The 20,652-nt window shown below is 43.5% G+C and overlaps 1 protein-coding gene across 3 annotated transcripts in view; it reads left to right on the forward strand.

Moving 5' to 3' along the window:
• Nucleotides 1-4,791: 4,791 nt before the first annotated feature.
• The window catches only part of TMLHE (trimethyllysine hydroxylase, epsilon), a 32,369-nt gene continuing 16,508 nt past the window's right edge, over nt 4,792-20,652 (forward strand). Inside the window, exons 1-4 of one of the 3 annotated variants that reach the window (XM_075572716.1) lie at nt 4,839-4,930; nt 6,337-6,484; nt 17,020-17,206; nt 20,319-20,495. In XM_075572716.1, coding sequence (XP_075428831.1) covers nt 17,026-17,206; nt 20,319-20,495 — 358 coding nt within the window. In that variant the 5' untranslated portion in view covers nt 4,839-4,930; nt 6,337-6,484; nt 17,020-17,025. Of the gene's footprint in view, nt 4,931-6,336; nt 6,485-13,147; nt 13,485-17,019; nt 17,207-20,318; nt 20,496-20,652 lie in introns of those variants that run through there. The other 2 variants (XM_075572715.1, XM_075572714.1) reach the window with 2 other exon arrangements.

Raw genomic sequence — 20,652 nt, forward strand, 5'->3', positions numbered from 1 at the left:
CCGCTCCTCCACCCCACCCCGTTCTCTCATTGGACTCCTATTACTATATATGCTCAGCTCTATCACTTCCTCTTTGGCTGAGCATAGTTATTGGTAGCCTTGTGTTCCCACGTCTTTGTCTCTGCCTTGTCTTCTCTTTGCCTCTAACCTTGTTCCCGCTTGCCTCCCTGTTTACTGACCCGGCTAGACTTAGGACCATGCTCTGGATTATCGACCCTGGCTTTCCTCGGACCTTCTGGACTTCTCCATCCCTGACAACGGCAAACGGACAATCTACTACTCTACTGGCTCCAACCCTTGACCTCGGCACCTCGGACTCTGACTTTTCTCCTGGCACCTACCTACAACCACGGCAAGTATCAGGACTAACCCACTCTCCCAACCCAGACCCGGTGATCTTGACTATCCACCCTCCATGCGTGCCTCCACTGCTGTGGATGTGCAGTTCTATACTTTCCCACCTCAGTACCGGGGTCCTGCTTTGTTCGTTGTGAGCGCAAACGTTACAGATATTCCTCATGTTTAGATACCAAAATCTTAGATCATATTATATGTTGAATAAGATCTCCTTGGACAGCCATTCCCAGCAGGAGTGAAGCCGGAGGACATTCCAGCCTATCAGATACATGTACTGTGTTTAGCATATGACGTTAAGGGGCTCAGCTGCTCCTGATTTTGGTTGATTACCCACACAGCTGCTGCTATTGGACTAATTACACCAGCAATGATGATGTCACCCCTACCCTTTATATACTGTCTCATTCAGTCCCAGTCAGCAGTCACCCTTGCAGCAGGAGATGAGAAGTGCTTGTGATTATGCTAGATGTCTTATACCCTGTGGTCTGATTTCACACTAGTTATTTTCTCTCTACTTTTTCTTTGTCATACTCTTAGATTGATTACTTAGAGGTGCTTTGTGTGCTTAATCTGCTAGTGTTGCTGTTTCATTGTGTTGGGGCTTTGGGGAAGGGAAGTACCTCTGTGTCCCCTTTTTGGGTCCTGAAAGAACTGGCCTGAAGAAGGGGTTTGTCCCCGAAACGTTGCCCCCCCCTGTTTATCCCCATTTTTTGCCTCACCCGTTGTTTCTCCCTCCACCCCACCCCCACCCCACCTCCCATTGCGTGATATTCTGTTTTTTGCATACTATGGTTTTTTACCATATGTATTTTAGACGCTTTTGTGTTGGTCACATCGCTCCGTGGATTTGACTTGTGTTGACATTAAATATCTTTTTTTGATTTGGCAATTACCTACTCTTGAGATTCATTCTACTAGTCAGTGAGTGCTGGAACTATTATTACTGTTTTTTAAGATCTCCTTTATAGACTTTTATGAATGAAAGCCATTATCTATATGATCTGGCAGTCTGGTAGGGTCTAGAGGTAGTTGTGTCCTATATTTCTCTCTCAATTCGCTGTGAATATGTGGCATTTTATATACCTAATGTTCAAGTTATTGATAGATCCTTTTAAAAATACACATTCAATTCAGATATTAACATTAATTAGCGACTGTCACGGTAGACCAGGTCTTACCAACACATTAATACCGGGATTCTGGATTGAGCACACAAGATGGGCAAAATAAATTGTAATTTATTTCCTTTTAAGATAAACACACAATATTCACAATTACAGTCAACAAAACACTTACTGGGATGGGGAAACGAAATCAAATGTCCACAGAACGAATCAAAGTCTCTGAGCACCCGTGCATGCATGCAAGTGGGTGCGCGGTTTGAGTACTGCGACAGTCCTTGACTAGGGACGCAACTTGCCAGCCCTATATCTCCGTCAAAAGGAATGCTTTCATAAAGTCCTTACAGGATTCGTTCGGGAATCCTTAGCTCAAACGAATTCTGGAAGAGGGGTACGATCCTTGGTTACGATGTAGCTAACCCCTCAATCTCCGGAACCGCTGACTCTGTAACTTGGACGTTTCTTGGAAAAGCTTAGATAAATCTGACTGGGACTGGGCTACAGGCATTTTTATAGGGTTAAGGGTTAAGGGTCCTATACCTAACATATGCACCCAATCCTCTCATGGGAATCATTTTCCCCACCTATCCCAGACTTGCCAGTACCTTACAAAGAGGGCAGAAGTTGCTTCCCGGTTTGCAGAGCATGTGCTAACCTCAAAACTGAGCTACTTAGCATACCGGGCCCAACCTCTTACCTGGCGACAGCAAGTCTGGGGTTTGGCTACCAAGTGTGAAGTTCCCATACTTCACACCGGTATCTGGTACTTAATACAATAACTAGCAGGCTGGGTGGGGTTTATATAACCAGCTATGATGACTGCTGGCCTCATGGGTGATCTTGGGGCTGGGATCCGCTGTGCCAGGCGGTGCGGGCGGCCGCGTGAGCTTTCCCCACAAGCCGGTGAATCCTTCTGAGCAGGTCCCAGTCCCCCCTCGCTGCACGGCTCACTACTCGCTGTGACGCGTCAGCCGCCAGGGGATGCAAGAAAATTGTGATCCCGAGCGGTGACGCGTCACGTGATGCGCTGATGAGCCTATCAGCGGCGGGGGTGGGAGCTGTCAGACAGCTTCCTACACAAGGTAGGGGGTGGTGTGTGTGTCATTTGTGGGGGAAGGGGGAGGGAGCGGGAGCTGCTTACCTTTCAGCAGCCCGCAGCAGCTCACTCCTGCAGCCCGGGAGACCGAGCCCGTGGAGGGAGGGGGGGAGTAGCGGGTCCCTCCGCTCAAACCACGCCTCCCCCTCCCGACAGACCGCATGTCTGTGCCTGTCAGCGCGCCGCCTATCTGCAGTGCGGGCGCCCTGACTGAGAGAGCGGGGCCTTAGCCTAAGTTCCTACCAGCCCTAGGTCTGAACTTGACTCCTCTCTGCGCCCCTACAGGGCTAAGGGTAGCATTACGGGAAGGAATATTGACAGGTCTGGAGATTGCAGAAATAATGTCTATGATAATAATATCATACTATGAATACGCAGTACAGTTTGGGCACCGCTCCATAAAAAAAAGACATTATCTTAATGGAAAAAGTTCAGAGAAGAGCCACCAAATGAATGCAGGTGATGGAAGGTCTGACGTATGAGCAAAGGCTATCCAAATTTGGTTGGATTACATTAGAAAAGAGGCGTCTAAGAGCAGGGTGTCAACTACACAGCTCGCTCAGCAAGATGTTGCAGAGTACAGACAGCCCCACGTCAGACACTGGAAACCTGCAGATTGTGTACAGCAAGCAGGTGATTGCATCGGCCCGACCAATCGCCCCGATTGCCATCCTACCCCCCATCATATCCCCACCACTCTATCCTCATCCCCCAAACACCCTATCCCCATCACCCGAATCCCCACACACCTTATTCCTATTCCCATCCCCCCAATCACCATCAACCGAATCCCCAACCCCCCAATAACCCACCCTATCCCCATCCCCCGCCCAGTTCCCATCCCCCAATCATCCATCACCGAATCCCCCACCCGATCCCAATCCCTCAATCATCTGCCCGGATCCCCACCGCCCCAATCCCACCACCTGATTCCAATCCACCAATCACCCACCCACTTCATCACACATCACACCTTCAATTGCTCCACCATGAGAAGCAAAGATATTTTTTTTTTTACAATCTTTGAATTAGGTAACCCAGTGCAAACTCTTTGTGGCCTTGGCCAAGGCTTCTTGTGCTTCAATAACTAATTATTACATAGCAACATTTTGCAGATTGCACCGGAATTCTCTAATTGTCTGTGAGCCTTATTTTATGTATAATGATGATTGATTTGGAGTTTGTCTCGCTGATTTTTAACATCCGCGACTCATAAACTTCAATGGAGTCTCACTTGTAAAAATGAGCCCCTTTCCATGAAAAAGTTAGGTTTCGGCCCAGAACACACTGATCGGATTTCTTTCTTTCCTTAAGGCTTGTAATATAGGGCGTGCACACGGTGGTGCACGTGGCGCGAGCGTTTCGCGTGTAGAGGGTGAGCGGTAATGCGTGGGGCTAGGGGGTGTCACAGCACTAGGCCGCGCTGTGATTAGTTCACCGCGTCACGTGGCGCAGCGACAGCGCGAAAATACAATTCTCTTGTACTTTCCCTGGTCTGCCGCGCCACCGCTCCCGGACGTGCGCTTCCCTAGTATAGAAACGCCTGGCTAACACAGCCAATTGTAAATGATGCGCACGCACAGTAGCGCACTATATTACATAACCAAGAGAGGGATGCTCAACCCCCAGTCCTCAAGCTAACCCCCGATTGAGCCACCTGTCCTGAACCCAGGACTGACTGAACTACCTGTGCTAAAGCAGGCATGTCCTGAAAACCTGACCTGTTGGGGGGCTTAAGGACTGGAGTTGAGCCCCCTGCCATAGAGGTTGATGCCTCTGGCCAGCAAAGCGCTGTTCTGGCAGGAAAGGGATTAAATAACGTTTTCTGTTTTTCACTTGTGTATAAAGGACACCAATTGCCCAAACAGAAATAAAGGAACATGACACCAGAGACAATGTAATAGTGAAGGTGGAGATAAACACAGCTCCCTGACCAGCAGCAGTAATACAAGACGTACAGACCGTAGCCAAGACGCCAAGCAACTGTCGGTGCGACGTTAAATACTTTCCGTTGTATCTCCCTTCACGGGAAGCTTGTAATGCTGGGAATTGTAGTTATGCTTCTGTTAAATTGCTACCATAATATAGGCATTAGGACCACAACTCCCAGCATGCACTTGCGCTGAAAGATATTCATTGGCTGGCAGGAGCTCTTGTCTTTTCTTTACACTTGCGCACAGGAGGCTGGGAGTTGTAGTTTTATAACTAAAAGAATGACTGTCATTGTACATGCTGGGACCACAGCTCCCAGCATGCCTTGAGAATGGTCCTGGCAAGTTAAAACCTACAAGTAAAAGCAATACCTTTCGCACAGAGACTTCTAGGCTCGGTGTACATCTGGCACCCAGAGTACCAGGTACGGACTACATGGGATAGGGGGGGGCGCTTTGTGAAGACGGGGCAGTAAGGTTGTGTGTGACTGTGAGGTGTGTGACTGTGGGGTGTGTGACTGTGGGGTGTGTGACTGTGGGGTGTGTGACTGTGGGGTGTGTGACTGTGGGGTGTGTGACTGGGCAGAAGAAGCCACTTTGTTTATTTGCCAATATATATTTGCAATGTATTGACAAGGGAGGGTGACCGGAAAACCCCTGAGCCTGTTTAGAGAGGGATCAGTATGGGAAGAGTGTTTTTGTGTGTGCGCAGTGGGCAGTGGGTGAAGTGGTTCAATGAAAGTACTGGGATTTGTAAGCGCTTGGGGCAGGGACGTGTTACTGCTGTGGAGCGCTATGTACATTGATGTGCTACATAAATAAAGATTTACATACTGTATTGCTTACAAAAATCCCCATGTATTGAACATATGGACAAATATCTGCGGAGTGTAAATTAGAAAGAGTTAAGCACTATTTGCACTGTCCAGAAAAGTGTAAAATCCCTTGAGCATTAAAAATAAAGTGGACTTCAATATATAATATTTTCATATACACATACACATACACACACTCTGCAGCACTCCCCTAAGGAAGGTCCTTTCTGGACCGAAACATTGGAACTAAGTGTGCTATGTATTCTTAAAATACAAGTTTTTGTTTGCATTACAATTTAGTGCTGTTTCTTGTTTTTCCATTGTGGGATATATTTCTCTATATCTATATTTTTTTAAGATGGTACTGGGCTATGAGAATAAATTTAAAACACAAGTTGTGGGGAAAAAAAAGTAGTAACGTGTGGCTTAAATTAAGAGTAGTGGTACTGTGTGTTTCAGTTGGACTCTTTTCATAGGCACATGTTCAATATTACATTTGCTGCGCTGGAATAAGAACATACTGCAACTGCAAAGAACATAAATTCAACTATCTTTAAATATAGAAGCACAGAGAACAGTTACACAAATACAATTCCTTATTGTCCTATGGATAATAGGCACTTCAATTATATTTATCACAATAAATATCTGTTCAATAGGAATAAAACATGTCGCTCCCTGTTTTGGTTCATTTGAAAACATTGCTTAACAATAAGTGTTAATAATTTGGAAGGTATTACATTTTGTTATTACAAATGTATTTTTGAAGACATGAAACATCAAGGCATGTTGTTAACTTAATTTTAGTTGCTGCAGTCACAAAGTGTGTGTGTGTGTGTGTGTCGAGCACGCGCATTTTAACTGAAACTTCTTTGTGTTTGTCACAGTAATTGTATTTGTGATGGTGTTTTTAAGTAAAAGTTAAAACGCAATTTCAATGACAAAACGCAAAGAAGTTTGACTTAGAACGTGCGTGCGCGGTACACCCCCTGTGTTACTTATTTGCACTTCTGTAGGTATAGTAACTGTGCCTGTGCTGCGTGTGCGCGCCTACGGCAAAATCAGGATGGAGTGCTGAGGCGGTATGCGCCGAGCGCGGGAGGCCTCTTCTGCCACACACAGAGACTTCAATGCTCGGTGTACATCTGGCACCCAGAGTCCCAGGTACGGACTACATGGGATAGGGGGGTGCTTTGTGAAGACGTTGTGTGTGTTGTGTGTATGTTTTCATGTTTAGGAGAGAGAAAGGGGGGTGCAAAAGGGTTAGGGCGGGATCAAACATAACATGGGAAAATAAATGAGTTACAACTTGGATGGTACTGTATGTAGTAAAATACAATTTTTATAGGGATATTATACATTTAATGTAATAGGGGTCCTATTTGATACATAAATTCAACACATTTTGGTCTCTAGGTTTAATCTGTATAATACATCCTTCTGCTGAACCCATACATATACCTGGTTGAACCGATAGGGAATCTTATATGCTTTTGTCCCCACGCAAAGGGCCCGGTCTAGAGAATTAATAGATTTCTATTGTGAGCCAGGGAGGTTTCCTCTGAGAGCCAGGGATCCCATAACCGCTGTAATTTATTGATATTGTCATTGAGGAATGCAGTAATCTTTTCAAATACCATGGTTTGGTTAAATCTGTTTTTAATTGCCGTCATTACTGGTGCCGCTTGTTTCCAATTAAAGGCAATATAGCATCTGGTTGCTGAAAGAACGTGCGTCATAAGTTTGTATTCTATTTGTGTGGATGTTATTTGTTAAGTAAAGCTAGAGCTGGGTTTGAATGAATTGCTGTCTTTAGTAAAGCACTGTACTACTGCAGGCTAGGGAGCGTGTGCACACATTGAATTCTCTTGGCTTCTCTTTAGAACATTACCTTATTGAGTGCTGGGAACAGTTGTTATTGTTCTTATTACTTTGGAGGGGTTGAGGTTCCCGCTGCACCACATTGTCATCACACTATTATTCTGTTTACATTTATAGAGTGCTGTCTACTCTGTATATCCATTCACTATCTCTAAAGTAGTTTGTAACTGTTCTCCTTTATAGCATTTGAGTAGCTCTGCAGGCTGGTACTATACATCTCCAATGCACTGACCTTGACCCCTTGTCTCGAAGTTCTCCCTTCTTACCACTTAGATTGTAAGCTCTTCGGGGCAGACACTCCCTTTCCTATTGTTACTTTGTTCCCTTGTTATTATACAATTCCTTATTGTCCGTTGGATAATAGCCACTTCCAGCTTATTACAAAGCCAGTAACCAACCTCACACTAATGAGAATCAGAATGTGTTGAAAGAGCTGTCGGTGAGTAGGGTTACAGAAGTGCAGAGCCAGTAACCCAGGGTGCGCTGAACAAGCCGTGTAATGCGGCAGGCCTAAGCTTAGAGGGATCCATGTTAAAATGGATAAGAAGCAAAAGGTGATGCTGTGTGAGTGCTCATTTGCATGTCGCTACCCAGAATCCCAGGCCGCAGTGGAAGCATTGTATGCTAAGGCTAAGGTCCCACTGCACATGCTGGCAGGGCATGCAACACGCTTCACTGCGGTCTGCCGGCAACGGTTTTTAGGCACGGGGGCGTGGCCAAAATGGGTCGGGTGGGCGTGGCCATGACTGGGGGGCGTGTGTGTTATTTTCCTCAAAGCCGGTTATGATTCCCCAAGAGCACACCCCACAACTCAACTCGCCCTAACTTAACTTCCTCAAAGATAATCAATAGTTTAAGAGCTACAGTATGCATGGAACATCAGAAGGGAACTTGGACAACATGGATCCACCCCCCTGCCAGCGATCTCCCCTCGTCATTGGCTCCCTGGCGCAACATGTAGCGCGTCGCCGCACGCGACCACAATCCTGTTGTAGCTCCTGATGGCTGACGCGTCAGTGTGCAGGGAGTGAGGAGGGACCGGGGACAGCTGGGGAGGAGTTAAGGAGCTGGTGGGAGGCGCGCGCCACCGATTTGTAGCGGGGACCTAGCCAAGAGATAATGGGACATGCAGATTTGCAGACCTGCCTGAGACGTGAATGTGCTCACAAGTGGTACTGTATGTTTATTATCCTATGGACTAACTTTGGTACAATGTGTGAAAGTGCCCTAAGGGTTAAATGAATGAGGCCGGATTCTTGCTGTTGTTATTGTGCCCCTGCCATTTTCCTTCATAATGTTAAGGGGACTTTGTTACTGTCTTATGACTACACAGGTCACAGCATATTGTGTCATTCATTTAACCCTTGGAGCACTTTCACATATTTTACAAAGTTTAATCCATAGGACAATAAGAAATAATATACATTTTAGTGTAGGTTGAATCATGTTTTGATCAAGAGATGCAGCTAAATAGCTCCTTTTGTCATTGGTTTCATCATAAAAATGGAGAAATCTCAGTAATTGGGCCAGTTTGGGAGGAAGGCTGGAATTGTGCATTTGTTTAACATCAATGCAAGGCCATTCTCTCCTAGCTGCATACTCCCAAAATGTGTTTCAAATTCAGAATATGTTTTGTGATATATACTGTGCTCTTTGGTATTAGATGGAATTGGTCATTAAGCATAATAATGCAGTCCCATACTTCAACTTCTATTACAGGGGTCATCCTAAATACTACTTTTAGAAAAAAATAATTGTAACATTGCATTTAATGAGATTTCTAATGCCGTTGACTGCAATCGTTACTGATATACATTCATATTACAACCATTTCCAAGTTGGTATTTTTCAGGGCTAGAAGCAGAGATATGCGGATTTTATTGAGCTATTCCCTTTTGTGTGAGGTCCCTGTGTACAGTATGTTGAGCAGAATCCTATCACTTGTGGGAGGAGGACATAGTTGATTGAGAGATATTGGCCTTTTCAGAGTCCTTGCCTGGAGCATCACTATACAGTACTTACTTAGGCCGTGCCTATAGTGCCGTCGATGGCGACACGACGGTTGACGTCACCCGTCGCCACCGGCGAAAGTTATATTTTGCCGGGCGTCGGCGTCGCGGGTTTCCGGCCATTTGATTGGTTCAAGGGCCGTCCCGTGAGGCGAAAGCCCTTGAAAACGTCGCATTGTCGCCGTCGTGCTTACCATCAGCGCACGTGGCGGCAAGACATTTGTTTTCGGACGACGTTGCACTATAAGTGCGGCCTTAGGTATGTTCTTCAATAGATTGATACAGCCTGAAGTTACAATGTATAATCTAATGGAGTCTGAAAAACAGCTGGTCACAAACCAAGCTTCAGCAGTGAAAGAGGGCCACAGGTGGAAGCTGTCCAAAATTAATATGAAGGCACCACCAGCAAAGTCATCAGGAGTCACCAGTGATTTAAGGACCACAGCTTGAGAACCTCTGCTCTAGTGTGGGGATGCTATCATACAGCACAAGTTAATAAGTGCTACATTAATCAAATACTCTCACTAGTAATCTTGCTTACTCATCAAACCTCATTTATGTTCCTTAGCAACCTTTGATACCAAAAAGACAAGGTGAGGACAGGCGTCAAGGACGAGCTGGGGTTTTATTGTCCGAGGAAGAACTGACTGAAGACAGCACCACGAAAAGTTTTGTTAGATGACAGGTTTTTAAAATAGAGGGATATGGGTGGGTGGGAAACTAAATGGTGGAAAATAGATTTTTCGCTCCTAATAGATGTAGTAGGAATGAAGGTGCAGTGCCACTTACTGTTTTATATTACCTTCAGTTTTTATTATTCCTCCTGCTCACATGCTGATTGTGGAGTAATGACATAATATAATATTGTATTCTAGGAGCTCTTAAAATGGGACTTTTCAAAGTCTTGCTGTATAATGTAGCTCATTTATAGGCGCAGTGTGCTCCAAGGACCAAAATGAACCAGTTTAAGTTCCATATTTAAAGAGAACCAATTACCGTAGCATGTTAAATATGTGATTGGCCTTGTAAAAGTTCTGTAAATATATTTTCTAAGCTTTTTTTTTTATGTTTGCATATTATCCAAATGCTTCGGCATATTTTTATGATCTTTTCATTTTTTATAAGGTAGAATAATTAATTTTTCTTTTGTGTGTAAATGCATGCGATCATGAGCCAAAGAGGTAAGGGTCTATATGTGCTACATAAAATACAAATTATGTAGGATCCCAATTAAATAGAAAAAATATTCCTGAAGTTCCCTGAATTTTCCAAATTTACCAAGCCAAAAAAATATAATGTGGTAACAGGGGGTGCTTACTGCGCAAACTCTTGATATACACACAGCGACATCGCACATAAGGGAGCAGCCAGAGGAAATCAAACTAACTTTAAAAAATGTATGTATATCTTTTATTTAGATGGCACCATTCTGCTACATAGTGCTTGGCAGCAGTAATATACGTGACATAATATTATAACAGATAATTGGATTAAGCGCTTTAGACAAACAATACGAAAAGGAGTCCCTGCTCCGAAGAGCTGACAATCTAAGTGGTAAGTGGGGGTAATTTAGAGATAGGAGAGTTTTATGGGAAGTGCGTCTGCAAGGGGCCACGGTCAGTGAATATGCGATGTAGAATATCAGCCAGCAGAGCTACCCATATGCTTGGCTAAAGTGTGTTTTTATGAAAGGTCCTAAAGGGGGGAGAGTCTGCTATAGAGGGGAAGAGGAAATCATGAGGCAATAAGTGAAAGGTTTTAGGCGGGAGAGTGCTTTAGATACAAGAGTAGTCTGAATTTATCCTTGAGCAGAACGCAAGAGTCTGTCAGGTTCTTTTAAGTGTAAGATTTTGGTTATATACAGGCATACCCCGGTTTAAGTACACTCACTTTAAGTACACTCGCGAGAAAGTACATCTCGCTCAATAGGCAAACGGCAGCTCACGCATGCGCCTCTCAGCACGTCCTGAACAGCAATACCAGCTCCCTACCTGTACCGGAGCCGTGCGCAAGCGGGGAGACTATAGAGCCTGTTACACATGTGTTATTTACATCAGGTATGCATGTATATGACTATTGCCGTACAGTACATGCATCAATAAGTGGAGAAAAGGTAGTGCTTCACTTTAAGTACATTTTTGCTTTACATACATGCTCCGGTCCCATTGCGTACATTAATGCAGGGTATGCCTGTAAAAGCATCAGTCCCACAGACGTATCCCCTATAACGTGTCATTGCCACTAGTACACCTTGGTCTTTTGAGAGAGTGCTTCTTTTAAGCAGCAGGTCCCTTGTATTCAATTTTAATTTTTTTATACCAGGATAGGAACCAGGGGAACGCAGCTCTATTTTCAGCTCCGGGATGCCCCATGGTTTGTGATAATTAGTGGTAAAAATGGCTAATTTCACTCTCCATTTAGGAAAACACAGTGGCGGTTTACATCTCCCATTTGGAGGCTGCAATGTCATCCGTTGTGTGCTTCTCTTTGTCCGCGGGATGCAGGGATTTAAAAACTTTTTACAGGTCTCCCGGAATCCGTGTTTCAGTCCTGGGGACTCCGCGGTTCCTGTCCTGGTAATAAAAAAAGTGTGTGTGACGCGCATTTTAACTGAAACTTCTTTGTGTTTGTCACAGTAATTGTATTTGTGATGGTGGTGTTTTTAAGTAAAAATTAAAACACAATTTCAATGACAAAACGCAAAGAAGTTTGACTTAGAAAGTGCGTGCGCGGTACACCCCCTGTTTGACTTATTTGCACATCTGTAGGTATAGTAACTGTGCCTGTGCTGCGTGTGCGCGCCTACGGCAAAATCAGGATGGAGTGCTGAGGCGGTATGCGCCGAGCGCGGGAGGCCTCTTCTGCCAGCAGTGACGTCACTTCCGGGACTGTACTTCCATCACCAAAAGGCAATTTACTCCAAGCGGAAATTTTCATATGGTAGGTGCCAGCATAGAAGTTTCACTTCAACAAAGGGAGCCAGTCCTGGACCGCTCATGCGCAGGAGCAACAACAACCCAGCTTGGGAGACGCAGGCACCAACACGCACACAGTATAACTATAGAAGTGCAAATCGCTAAAACCGGTGTGTGCCAAGCACGCGCGTTCCAAGTCATACTTCTTTGCGTGTTGTCACTGACATTCTATTTTGAATTTGAATTAAAAAATATCACCATCACAAATACAATATTTGTGACAAAACAGTGACCAAAGAAGTTTCACTTAAAATGCGCGTGCTCGGCACACACAACTCCTTCACTTTTTATTTATTTATTTTTTAATTTGACTTTTGATCAGGTTGAACCATACAATGTACAGTATATTTTGTATTGAGACGGCTTCTGACGTTAAACTTTGAAAATGTTCGTGAAACATTGTCTATTTTAGTAGGACAGTAGTTAAAATCTTACAGAACAGGCATTAATCCTTTTTAATATATAATCCTTTTTGATATGATTAAAGTAATTAACCAGATCACCCGGTTTATGAGAAGCATTTGAAGTGCACTTCCAAGAGGAATTTATTACTAAATTGCATTTGTTAGGGGCCATTGAAAGGTTTCCAGCAAAGTACAAGTTCTGCAAATGAATTATTACAAAGATATGTAGCCATGCCACCTTTGGCTACTAGTCTGCTTCCATCCTGGCAGTAAACCCTTGTACAATCAGGTTGCCAGTAGTTGATATGGGGGTTTCACCCTCCTTGGTACTGTCCTTGAGTGACAGCGAGAGGCGGTGACATCAGGCCTGGGCATGACCAATCATGAGCCAGACCTGGTGCCCTCCTGGCTGTACTTAAGGGCAGGTACCGCCCAAATTTAGCAGTGCCTTTCCCCACTTGAGGAAGGCAGGTCACACAGTGGAAAGGCTGAGTATTGGGCCTTCTCCTGTCCTCTTCCCTCTGGGGGAGAGAGAGTGTGGACCATACCTCTGCCAGGAAGGTGGGGAAGAGCTTGGGCGGGTGCCCTTGGTCTGTAGTGATGTCCAGGGACCATCCTTCGGTGGAAGCTGTGTAACTGCATTGGGCAGAACCCTGCTGAGTAACTGTGCTGCACAGAAGAGACAATAAACCTTTCCTGTTATATACCTCCTGCCTGGTGCGTGACCTTAATGGTTGGGGTAATAGTTGTACCGTGGAAGATCACCTTCAGTTCCTGAAGCCTACGGCAGATGGAGGCGCTGCACTGCTAAAGAGATATGTGGGGTATGAACCCCAGAAGCCTAGTCCTGTGTCACATTACCATCGGCGGATATCATCCCTCCTGTTGCCAGCAGGTATATGCACCATACACCGTAGAAATGGACACATCTCCCACGAGTGGGGGAAACACAGTTTCAGATAAAAGAAAGTAGCCAATGTAGCAGTCCTCTAGGATAGAGCGTCTACATCCTATGGCTGGGCCATACAACTATTACACTGAAGGGATCAGAAAACATTTAGGAGTAGGACAGCCACAAGCTTGTTGTAATGTAATTTTAGATACATTTTTAAGACCTGGAAATGTATTTCCATTAATAAACACATTCATGCGTTTATGTAAGCATTTAATATTCCTGATTTTCAGCACCGCCTGGTTAAAGAGGTGCAGAGCCAGTAAAACTTACTCGGACAGCTGTTTCAACCTTTTGGGACTCATTAGTGTGAGGCTGGTTATACTGGCTTTCCAGTTTGTGGGAAAGTTTGGCGCGTGACCCGCTAATAGAAGAGCACTATCTTACTACAGCCTTCAATAATCTTATCATTGACATGAACAGAGATGACTTTTCCTATGTCTTTTTTATTCAGATGCTTCTTGTAACGAAGCATTATCCGCACAGCAGGGGATAACCAGGCTTCTTCATGCACATTACCTCCCTTCCTCAGGTGGGAACCACGTGTGTGCATTTTTGTCTGCACTTGATGGTAGCAGTCCTGGTTTTCTTGTTTTTTTTTTTGTTTTTTTTAATACATTTGAAGCAGGGGGTCTTCAGAGCTGAACTGTTAATTTCAGCTCCGGAGACCCCTTGCTCCCCGAGATAAAGGGGGCTCCAGCTAGGCTGTGTGTGGGGTAACATGATGGCTTAAATGTCCCACGGGCCAATAGGAAGCCGTGACATCATCCCTTGCAGCTTCCTATTGGCCCGCATGGCCAGGACTTTTAAACCTCTGAAGCTGCTACTGACACCCCCTACAGAGGTAAGTATCTGAAAGCAGGGGGTCCCCTGGAGCTGAAACTAATGCGGTTCAGCACCAGACACCCTGATTCCCACCTAGTTAAAATCCTGGTCTTTGAACAATGAGAATATAAAAGCGGACATTGCCCTGTTGATGATACGGTCTGGTGATACTTCTTGCAACAAAGAATTTGATTTGGAGGTGACTGAATGCAGGGCGCTTCAGCACCAGGAAGGTGAAGCCATGAGGGAAACTCCTCACTCACATTGACATCAGCCAGTGGTTGTCACGGGTTTATACCGGGATCGTATCACTGAGCAAAGCCAATAAGTAAAATCAATTGTAATTTATTCCAGAGAAACAGGCAAACACACATTGAGTTACAAGTGACAGATAAAGATACTCTTACTGGGGGTTTGGGGTTGAAGCACTGACTTTCCTGATTGAAATAAAGTCTTTAGAACGGTCCAGTGCTGAAGTGGGGACTTAAAAACCATTCCGGTTTAAAATGTCCTGCAGCCTTTCCTTGCAATCACAGCAAGGCATCTTTGGTTCCGGTCCGAACCGTTCTTTCCCTTATGGCAAACTGCACTTCTGGAATCACTTGGCACAAAAAGAACCACATTGGAACACAAAAAGAACAGCAGCAGAGAGATCTGGGATGGGGGATAGATGTCTTATAAACTTTGGGACAGGCCGTCCCACGCCTTGCCCTCCAACCGGTGGCATGGGAAATTAAACTTCAACCACTCACACACTTTGCCAGGTTTGTGAAACTAGCACCTACTGTATGGCTTCAGAACAGTGAGAGAGCTTGTGTACAAACTGCCATCTTTGCTCATTCACTATTCAAAACCCCCCACCGGCTTAATGCCACTACGTGTAGAGGGCTTTCACACCTATGCCAACATGTGACTTTGATCCAGGTTACATGGACCCTTTGAACAGAGGATATGGGTGCTACATTTAGCCTTTCCTTCTAACAAACTGGTTCACACCTCTGGGATATCTGAGGCTTCCACGTCCTGGTTTTCTCCCAGACGCATGGGCACCGAGCCTGGTAATGAGAAAATAACTATAACATTTTTAGACACTTTAAAAACCTGCTCAGCCTTATTATAACCAAGCTGAAGCAGCCCCTGAACCCCTAAACTAGGTTCAGTATACCTGGGCATGTATGTGGGTACCTCTGCAATACTGGGGAGCCCCTGCTATACTAAGGACTCTGTGTATACCTGCAGATATCTTTTAACCCCTTCATACCCATTTACCTTGTCTGGAAGATGCTGCAGCAGGGACTCTGGCGGTGAGCTGTAAGAGCGTTTCCAGGGTCCGAAGTTGGCGCAGTAATGCACTTAGCTGTGTCTGAAGATATCACTCAATCTCCGGATACAACTTTTGGGGTATCCCCAAACTCCACAACCCCGCTACATAGACACATTCTGCAAAGACTTTCTCCTCCAAAGCCACCCTGAAATTTCCAGCCTAGAAATCTCCCGATCCCAGCATCCCAGTAAAGGCAAAAATCACACCATTTTTTTTTTTTTAATGTCGCAAAATCAGTATACAGTTGCAGTAACACATTTTTGACATCTGGAGCCCGGAGCTGACACTCTAACCCTGACCCGTGTGTTAGGGTCTTAATCAAGTGGGCTTGACCTTTATTATAAGCCTGGTTAACCCCTTCACCGTCACAGTGGTAAAGTTTAATCTGTGTATTAAAAATGTCTTTAAAGCTGCAATCCCACATGATTGAACATTTTAAACTTCTTAGGGGCCTCTGAGTAGGGAAGTGTTTGTCAATCACGTTTTTTCTTTCCCTCTTATCCCACCCTGTCCTTATCAGAGAGCCATTAAAGTTACGGGGAGGGAGACTCTTGCTTTACAATCCCTCGCTGAGCAATGATGTCACACAAAAGGGAGCAGCCAGAGCAAATCGCCCCATTTCTTCCACCAACCCCCCCCCCCCAAGTCTAACTTAAATAAATGTATACCTTGTTGGTGTCAGGTTTGGGTAAAATGCATATAAATTACCCAGAGACCACCACCACCTCTTAAACATGTCACTGGAATTAGTTCACTACAGTATAGTACTAGGAGCAATTGACTCTCCTTTAATGTCTAGAGAGGGAGTTTTGATTTTGCCAACATGGTTCTACAAAGCATAGTCCTTCTGTATTCTTGTTGGGTTTAAATTCAGAAATGCATAAACATTTCAAGCTAAATTGGATTATTTTTCTTGGTGTATACAAGGGTATTTTAAACCAAATTCTTCTGTGTTTGAAGTTCATTAAAAGCAACAGTTTGTTCATGCGAAGCAGTTGACCTCTTGCCCCTCTTGTTCTGTCCAAAAAGGTTTGTCCTTTTTTTGTTTATTTACTTCAGAGTGTTGTGTACACACTGTTCTGTGTGCAAAAAAAATCTGCGTTGAAATCTTAATTTTTATTTTTTTGTAGGACCAGATTTGGCTGTAATAGTTCATTTTGGAAGCATAGTAGGGACCCACCTTGATGAAAATATTGGTTACTTTCCCCTCTCCCGCTGATGCGCTTTTTTTTTTTTTATTTTTTTTTTTCCAACCCCCTCTCCACTCACATTGTTTCTGATTTATAAAGCTCATTAACTTGCCTGCCCATTCTGTTCCCCTTCTCTCAGGACATTATGTGGTACCACAGGCTGCAATGGCTTTATCCTGTCACTAAGGAACTGCTGAAAAAAGGAGTTAGAGGGCAATTTCGACAGCCACCCAGTTCCCAGAAAACGTTCCCGGCTGTCAGACGTTGGTTCAGTACGGTGCCCGAGTCTCACACCTGCTCATGGAACCTGCACGTGGATCACTTTGGTAAGTGGAGGATACCAACACAATCACCTGAGCTTTATTGTCAAACAGGTTCCTCTACTAATTGTTTATCTAAAGGATTGTACAGGCAGTCCTCGTTTTACAACGCTTCGTTTTACAACGAATGGCTTATCCAACGCTGTGCAATGCATACCTATGTTCATTTTTACAACGCCAAAACGGCTTATCCAACACTCTTACGACGCTTTGCAACGTTGTTTGTGTACGTGTATATATACACACACATACACAACGTTGCAAAGCGTCGTAAGAGCGTATATATATATATATATATATATATATATATATATATATATATATATATATATATATATATATATATATAATATTATACTATATAATATTATACTATATAATATTATACTATATAATATTATACTATATAATATTATACTATATAATATTATACTATATAATATATTATTTGTTATATTATATATAATACAGTATATACACTATATAATTTGTGTGTGCTGCATATCTTATTGCCTGCGTAAAATATTTGGTGTATTTTAGTGTTAAAAATGCCTTCGGGAACAGAACCTTTCATTTAAACAGTGTTCCCATGGGAAAACGTGTTTCGCTTTACAACGTTTCGCTATCCAACGCCATTTTGAGTAACGCATTGTGTCGGATAACCGAGGACTGCCTGTAACAGAGTTTGTGTGTTTTGGGCTAGTTTAGGTTTTGCAATTCTATATTTTAGTTCCTGAGTCCATAATAAAACGGTTAAACATAAATCAAATAGTAATTAGTTGCATATTTTCCAGTGGTCCATTTGCCTTGAATATACTGTAGAAGTGTTGGGCCACATGATTGCATGAGTAAAATTCTTTTTAACAACGAAACACCACACCTTTTGGCTATTTTTCAATAATAAGCAAGGCACGTGTTGAAGGATAGCTACATATCTGCTATCAAAAACAGAGAAACACCTTCCTTTTAAAGAAAACGCGTGGCAGTGTATCTATTAATAATCTGTGTACATAATCTGTGTCTGCAAATTAATGCATTCCGCCTCATACTGTACACTCTATTAATCTCCTTTTGAGGTACAAGGAAACAAATAAAACTTCAGAGTTGGGTCTGTTATTTTCCAGATCAAAGTACATGAAATGTCTACTAAATAAAAATGGCAAAATCAATTTGGGAGACTCTTTACCGGACAGCTTCACACTGCATTTCTGGGTTATTTCATTTTGAGTAAATCTCTAGATTAATGTTTTTTTTTTGTTTGTTTTTACGTCGGAAGTACGCATAATCTATTCACATGTTCAATTAAATATCTTCACTTCCCTGACATAAGCGTAAGTCTTAACATTTGATTAGTTTATTATGCAGGAATCGGTCAATTCCGTTTTAGATCACATCTTTTTTTTTTCCATTTTCAATTCATAGCTTTTTCCCCCTGCACCAATATATTCTGTTAAATATGGTTTCCCATGGGTTTTTTTTTTCTTTCTATTCTTTCTAAATCCTTTTTGAAACTCTGACTGGGAACGTTGGATATGGCAGCGGGCTTTTTTTATTTGTTTAAGAAGGTTATTTAAATGTTGCAGACAAGGTTGGGATTGATGCTTGCCTTTCTCACTTTCCCATGTGACTGGGTATCTTCTGACTGTGCAAATGAATGCTTAAGATGTGCTTTCCTACTAAGCAACATGTATAGAACACACCCCGTAATACCTTGTGTACCAGAAAAATGTTCAAACAGCGCACAACTTAAGTCACAGGGATAATCTTGATGGGAAAATATGAATTTTATTTATACCATATATTTATACCATGGAGTTCACACCAATCAGTGCTTTTATTAATGAGTAATAAACAGCAGAAACGGTTTGTATACTTTTGTTGTATCTGGGTGTCCCTCGCCAGCCCCAGAGCGCAAACGTGATGCACGATAATGAGCGCGAGACGGTCTGACAGCAACAAACACTATTACCCTGATAACCCGTTGGGGAGAATGGCACCTCAAATAATGCTCGGGTTTGAAATCCATGAACGTAAAAGGACACACAGCATCCACATGGTATCCAAAAATTAGACACACAAATATATAAAAGAGAATTAATACCTTATCTGCGTTTTCTTAACATTTGCCATATGATGCAGATGTAGCCGTGCTCGCTGTCCTGGGAGCCGCCTGAAGGAAAGCAGAATGCTGTGGCTCCTGGGTCAGTAATAGCCGCGGTTGCCTGCATGACTGGTCCGTTCTTTTGTCTGTGATTCCCCCACAGAGAGATTTCCTGCTGCTGGGTAATGCTGCGGTCCGGGATAGTCTCGCTACATATGTATATTGCAGACTATAGTTTGAGAACTCTCAAACCTAGCTTTCTGATAGGTTGAAATTCCGGGCATTAATTGCCAAGGAACACTCTTATATTTGAACCATTAACAGCGAATAACCTTTTAAATATATGTGAACATTCAATTAATCATGTTATGCTTACAGTTGGAATAATTATCTCGGAACAGGCTGGATAAAGATATGTAGGTATATGCATGACCGAGAGGATTAAGGTCAGTTGCTGGTTAGCGCAGCCAATCTGGTAACAGCTATTCAGGTTAGTGGCAGTTAACGCTGGATAAATTACATAATCCTGCAACGGACCTTTAAAATATCCCTCATACAGTGCTATACGGTATTGTGGCACTAGATGGCAGGGTTGCTGTTTCCTTTATTGAGCAGTGTATACAGCTGTCTATGCCTCAAAGCTGTGCATGTGGTTCTAGCAGTAATCATTTTGTGAAACGTATTTATTTATAAAAATGTTTTCCCAGGAAGTAATACATTGTTACCTCTTGTTTTCAAGTAGGCCATGTCCTTGGCACAGTTATAACAGTACATGGTTACATTAAATGAACAGGGGCAATACATTATATTTCAGCCGATCTGTGTGGCTTATTGCATGAATCCACTTGCCGTGGGCATCACAATGGCTTGTACACATTTTTTTTGGAAAGGCGAATGTTTTTTCTCCCACAAGACGAAATGCTGATTTTAATGCATGATTTGTGGACCGTTTCTCAGTACGACTGTATCTGTTTGACCATGACCTTGATGTCAAATGTGTTCCTTCCATTTTTGCAGAGCTAAGTTACGCTGGAGCCCACATGCGCTTCGACTACGTGTGGCTGCGGGATCACTGTCGCTCTGCTACCTGTTACAATGAGAAAACCAAACAGCGAAGCCTTGATACAGCCAGTGTGGAGCTTGACATCAAACCCACGCAGGTGCGGGCGGACGAGACCACGCTGTACCTGACCTGTGAGTAGGGGACATAGCCAGCACTTCTTGCACTGCTTCAACATAGTGGTATATTTTATAAACTCAGGTCACAGATCCGTGTGATCTCACATGGAAGTACCATGGGGGGGAGGGAGTGTAAATAAATAAGTGTGTATGTATGTGTGTATATATATGT

Source organism: Ascaphus truei, chromosome 16 (assembly GCF_040206685.1).
Source record: "Ascaphus truei isolate aAscTru1 chromosome 16, aAscTru1.hap1, whole genome shotgun sequence".
Taxonomy (NCBI): Eukaryota; Metazoa; Chordata; class Amphibia; order Anura; family Ascaphidae; genus Ascaphus; species Ascaphus truei.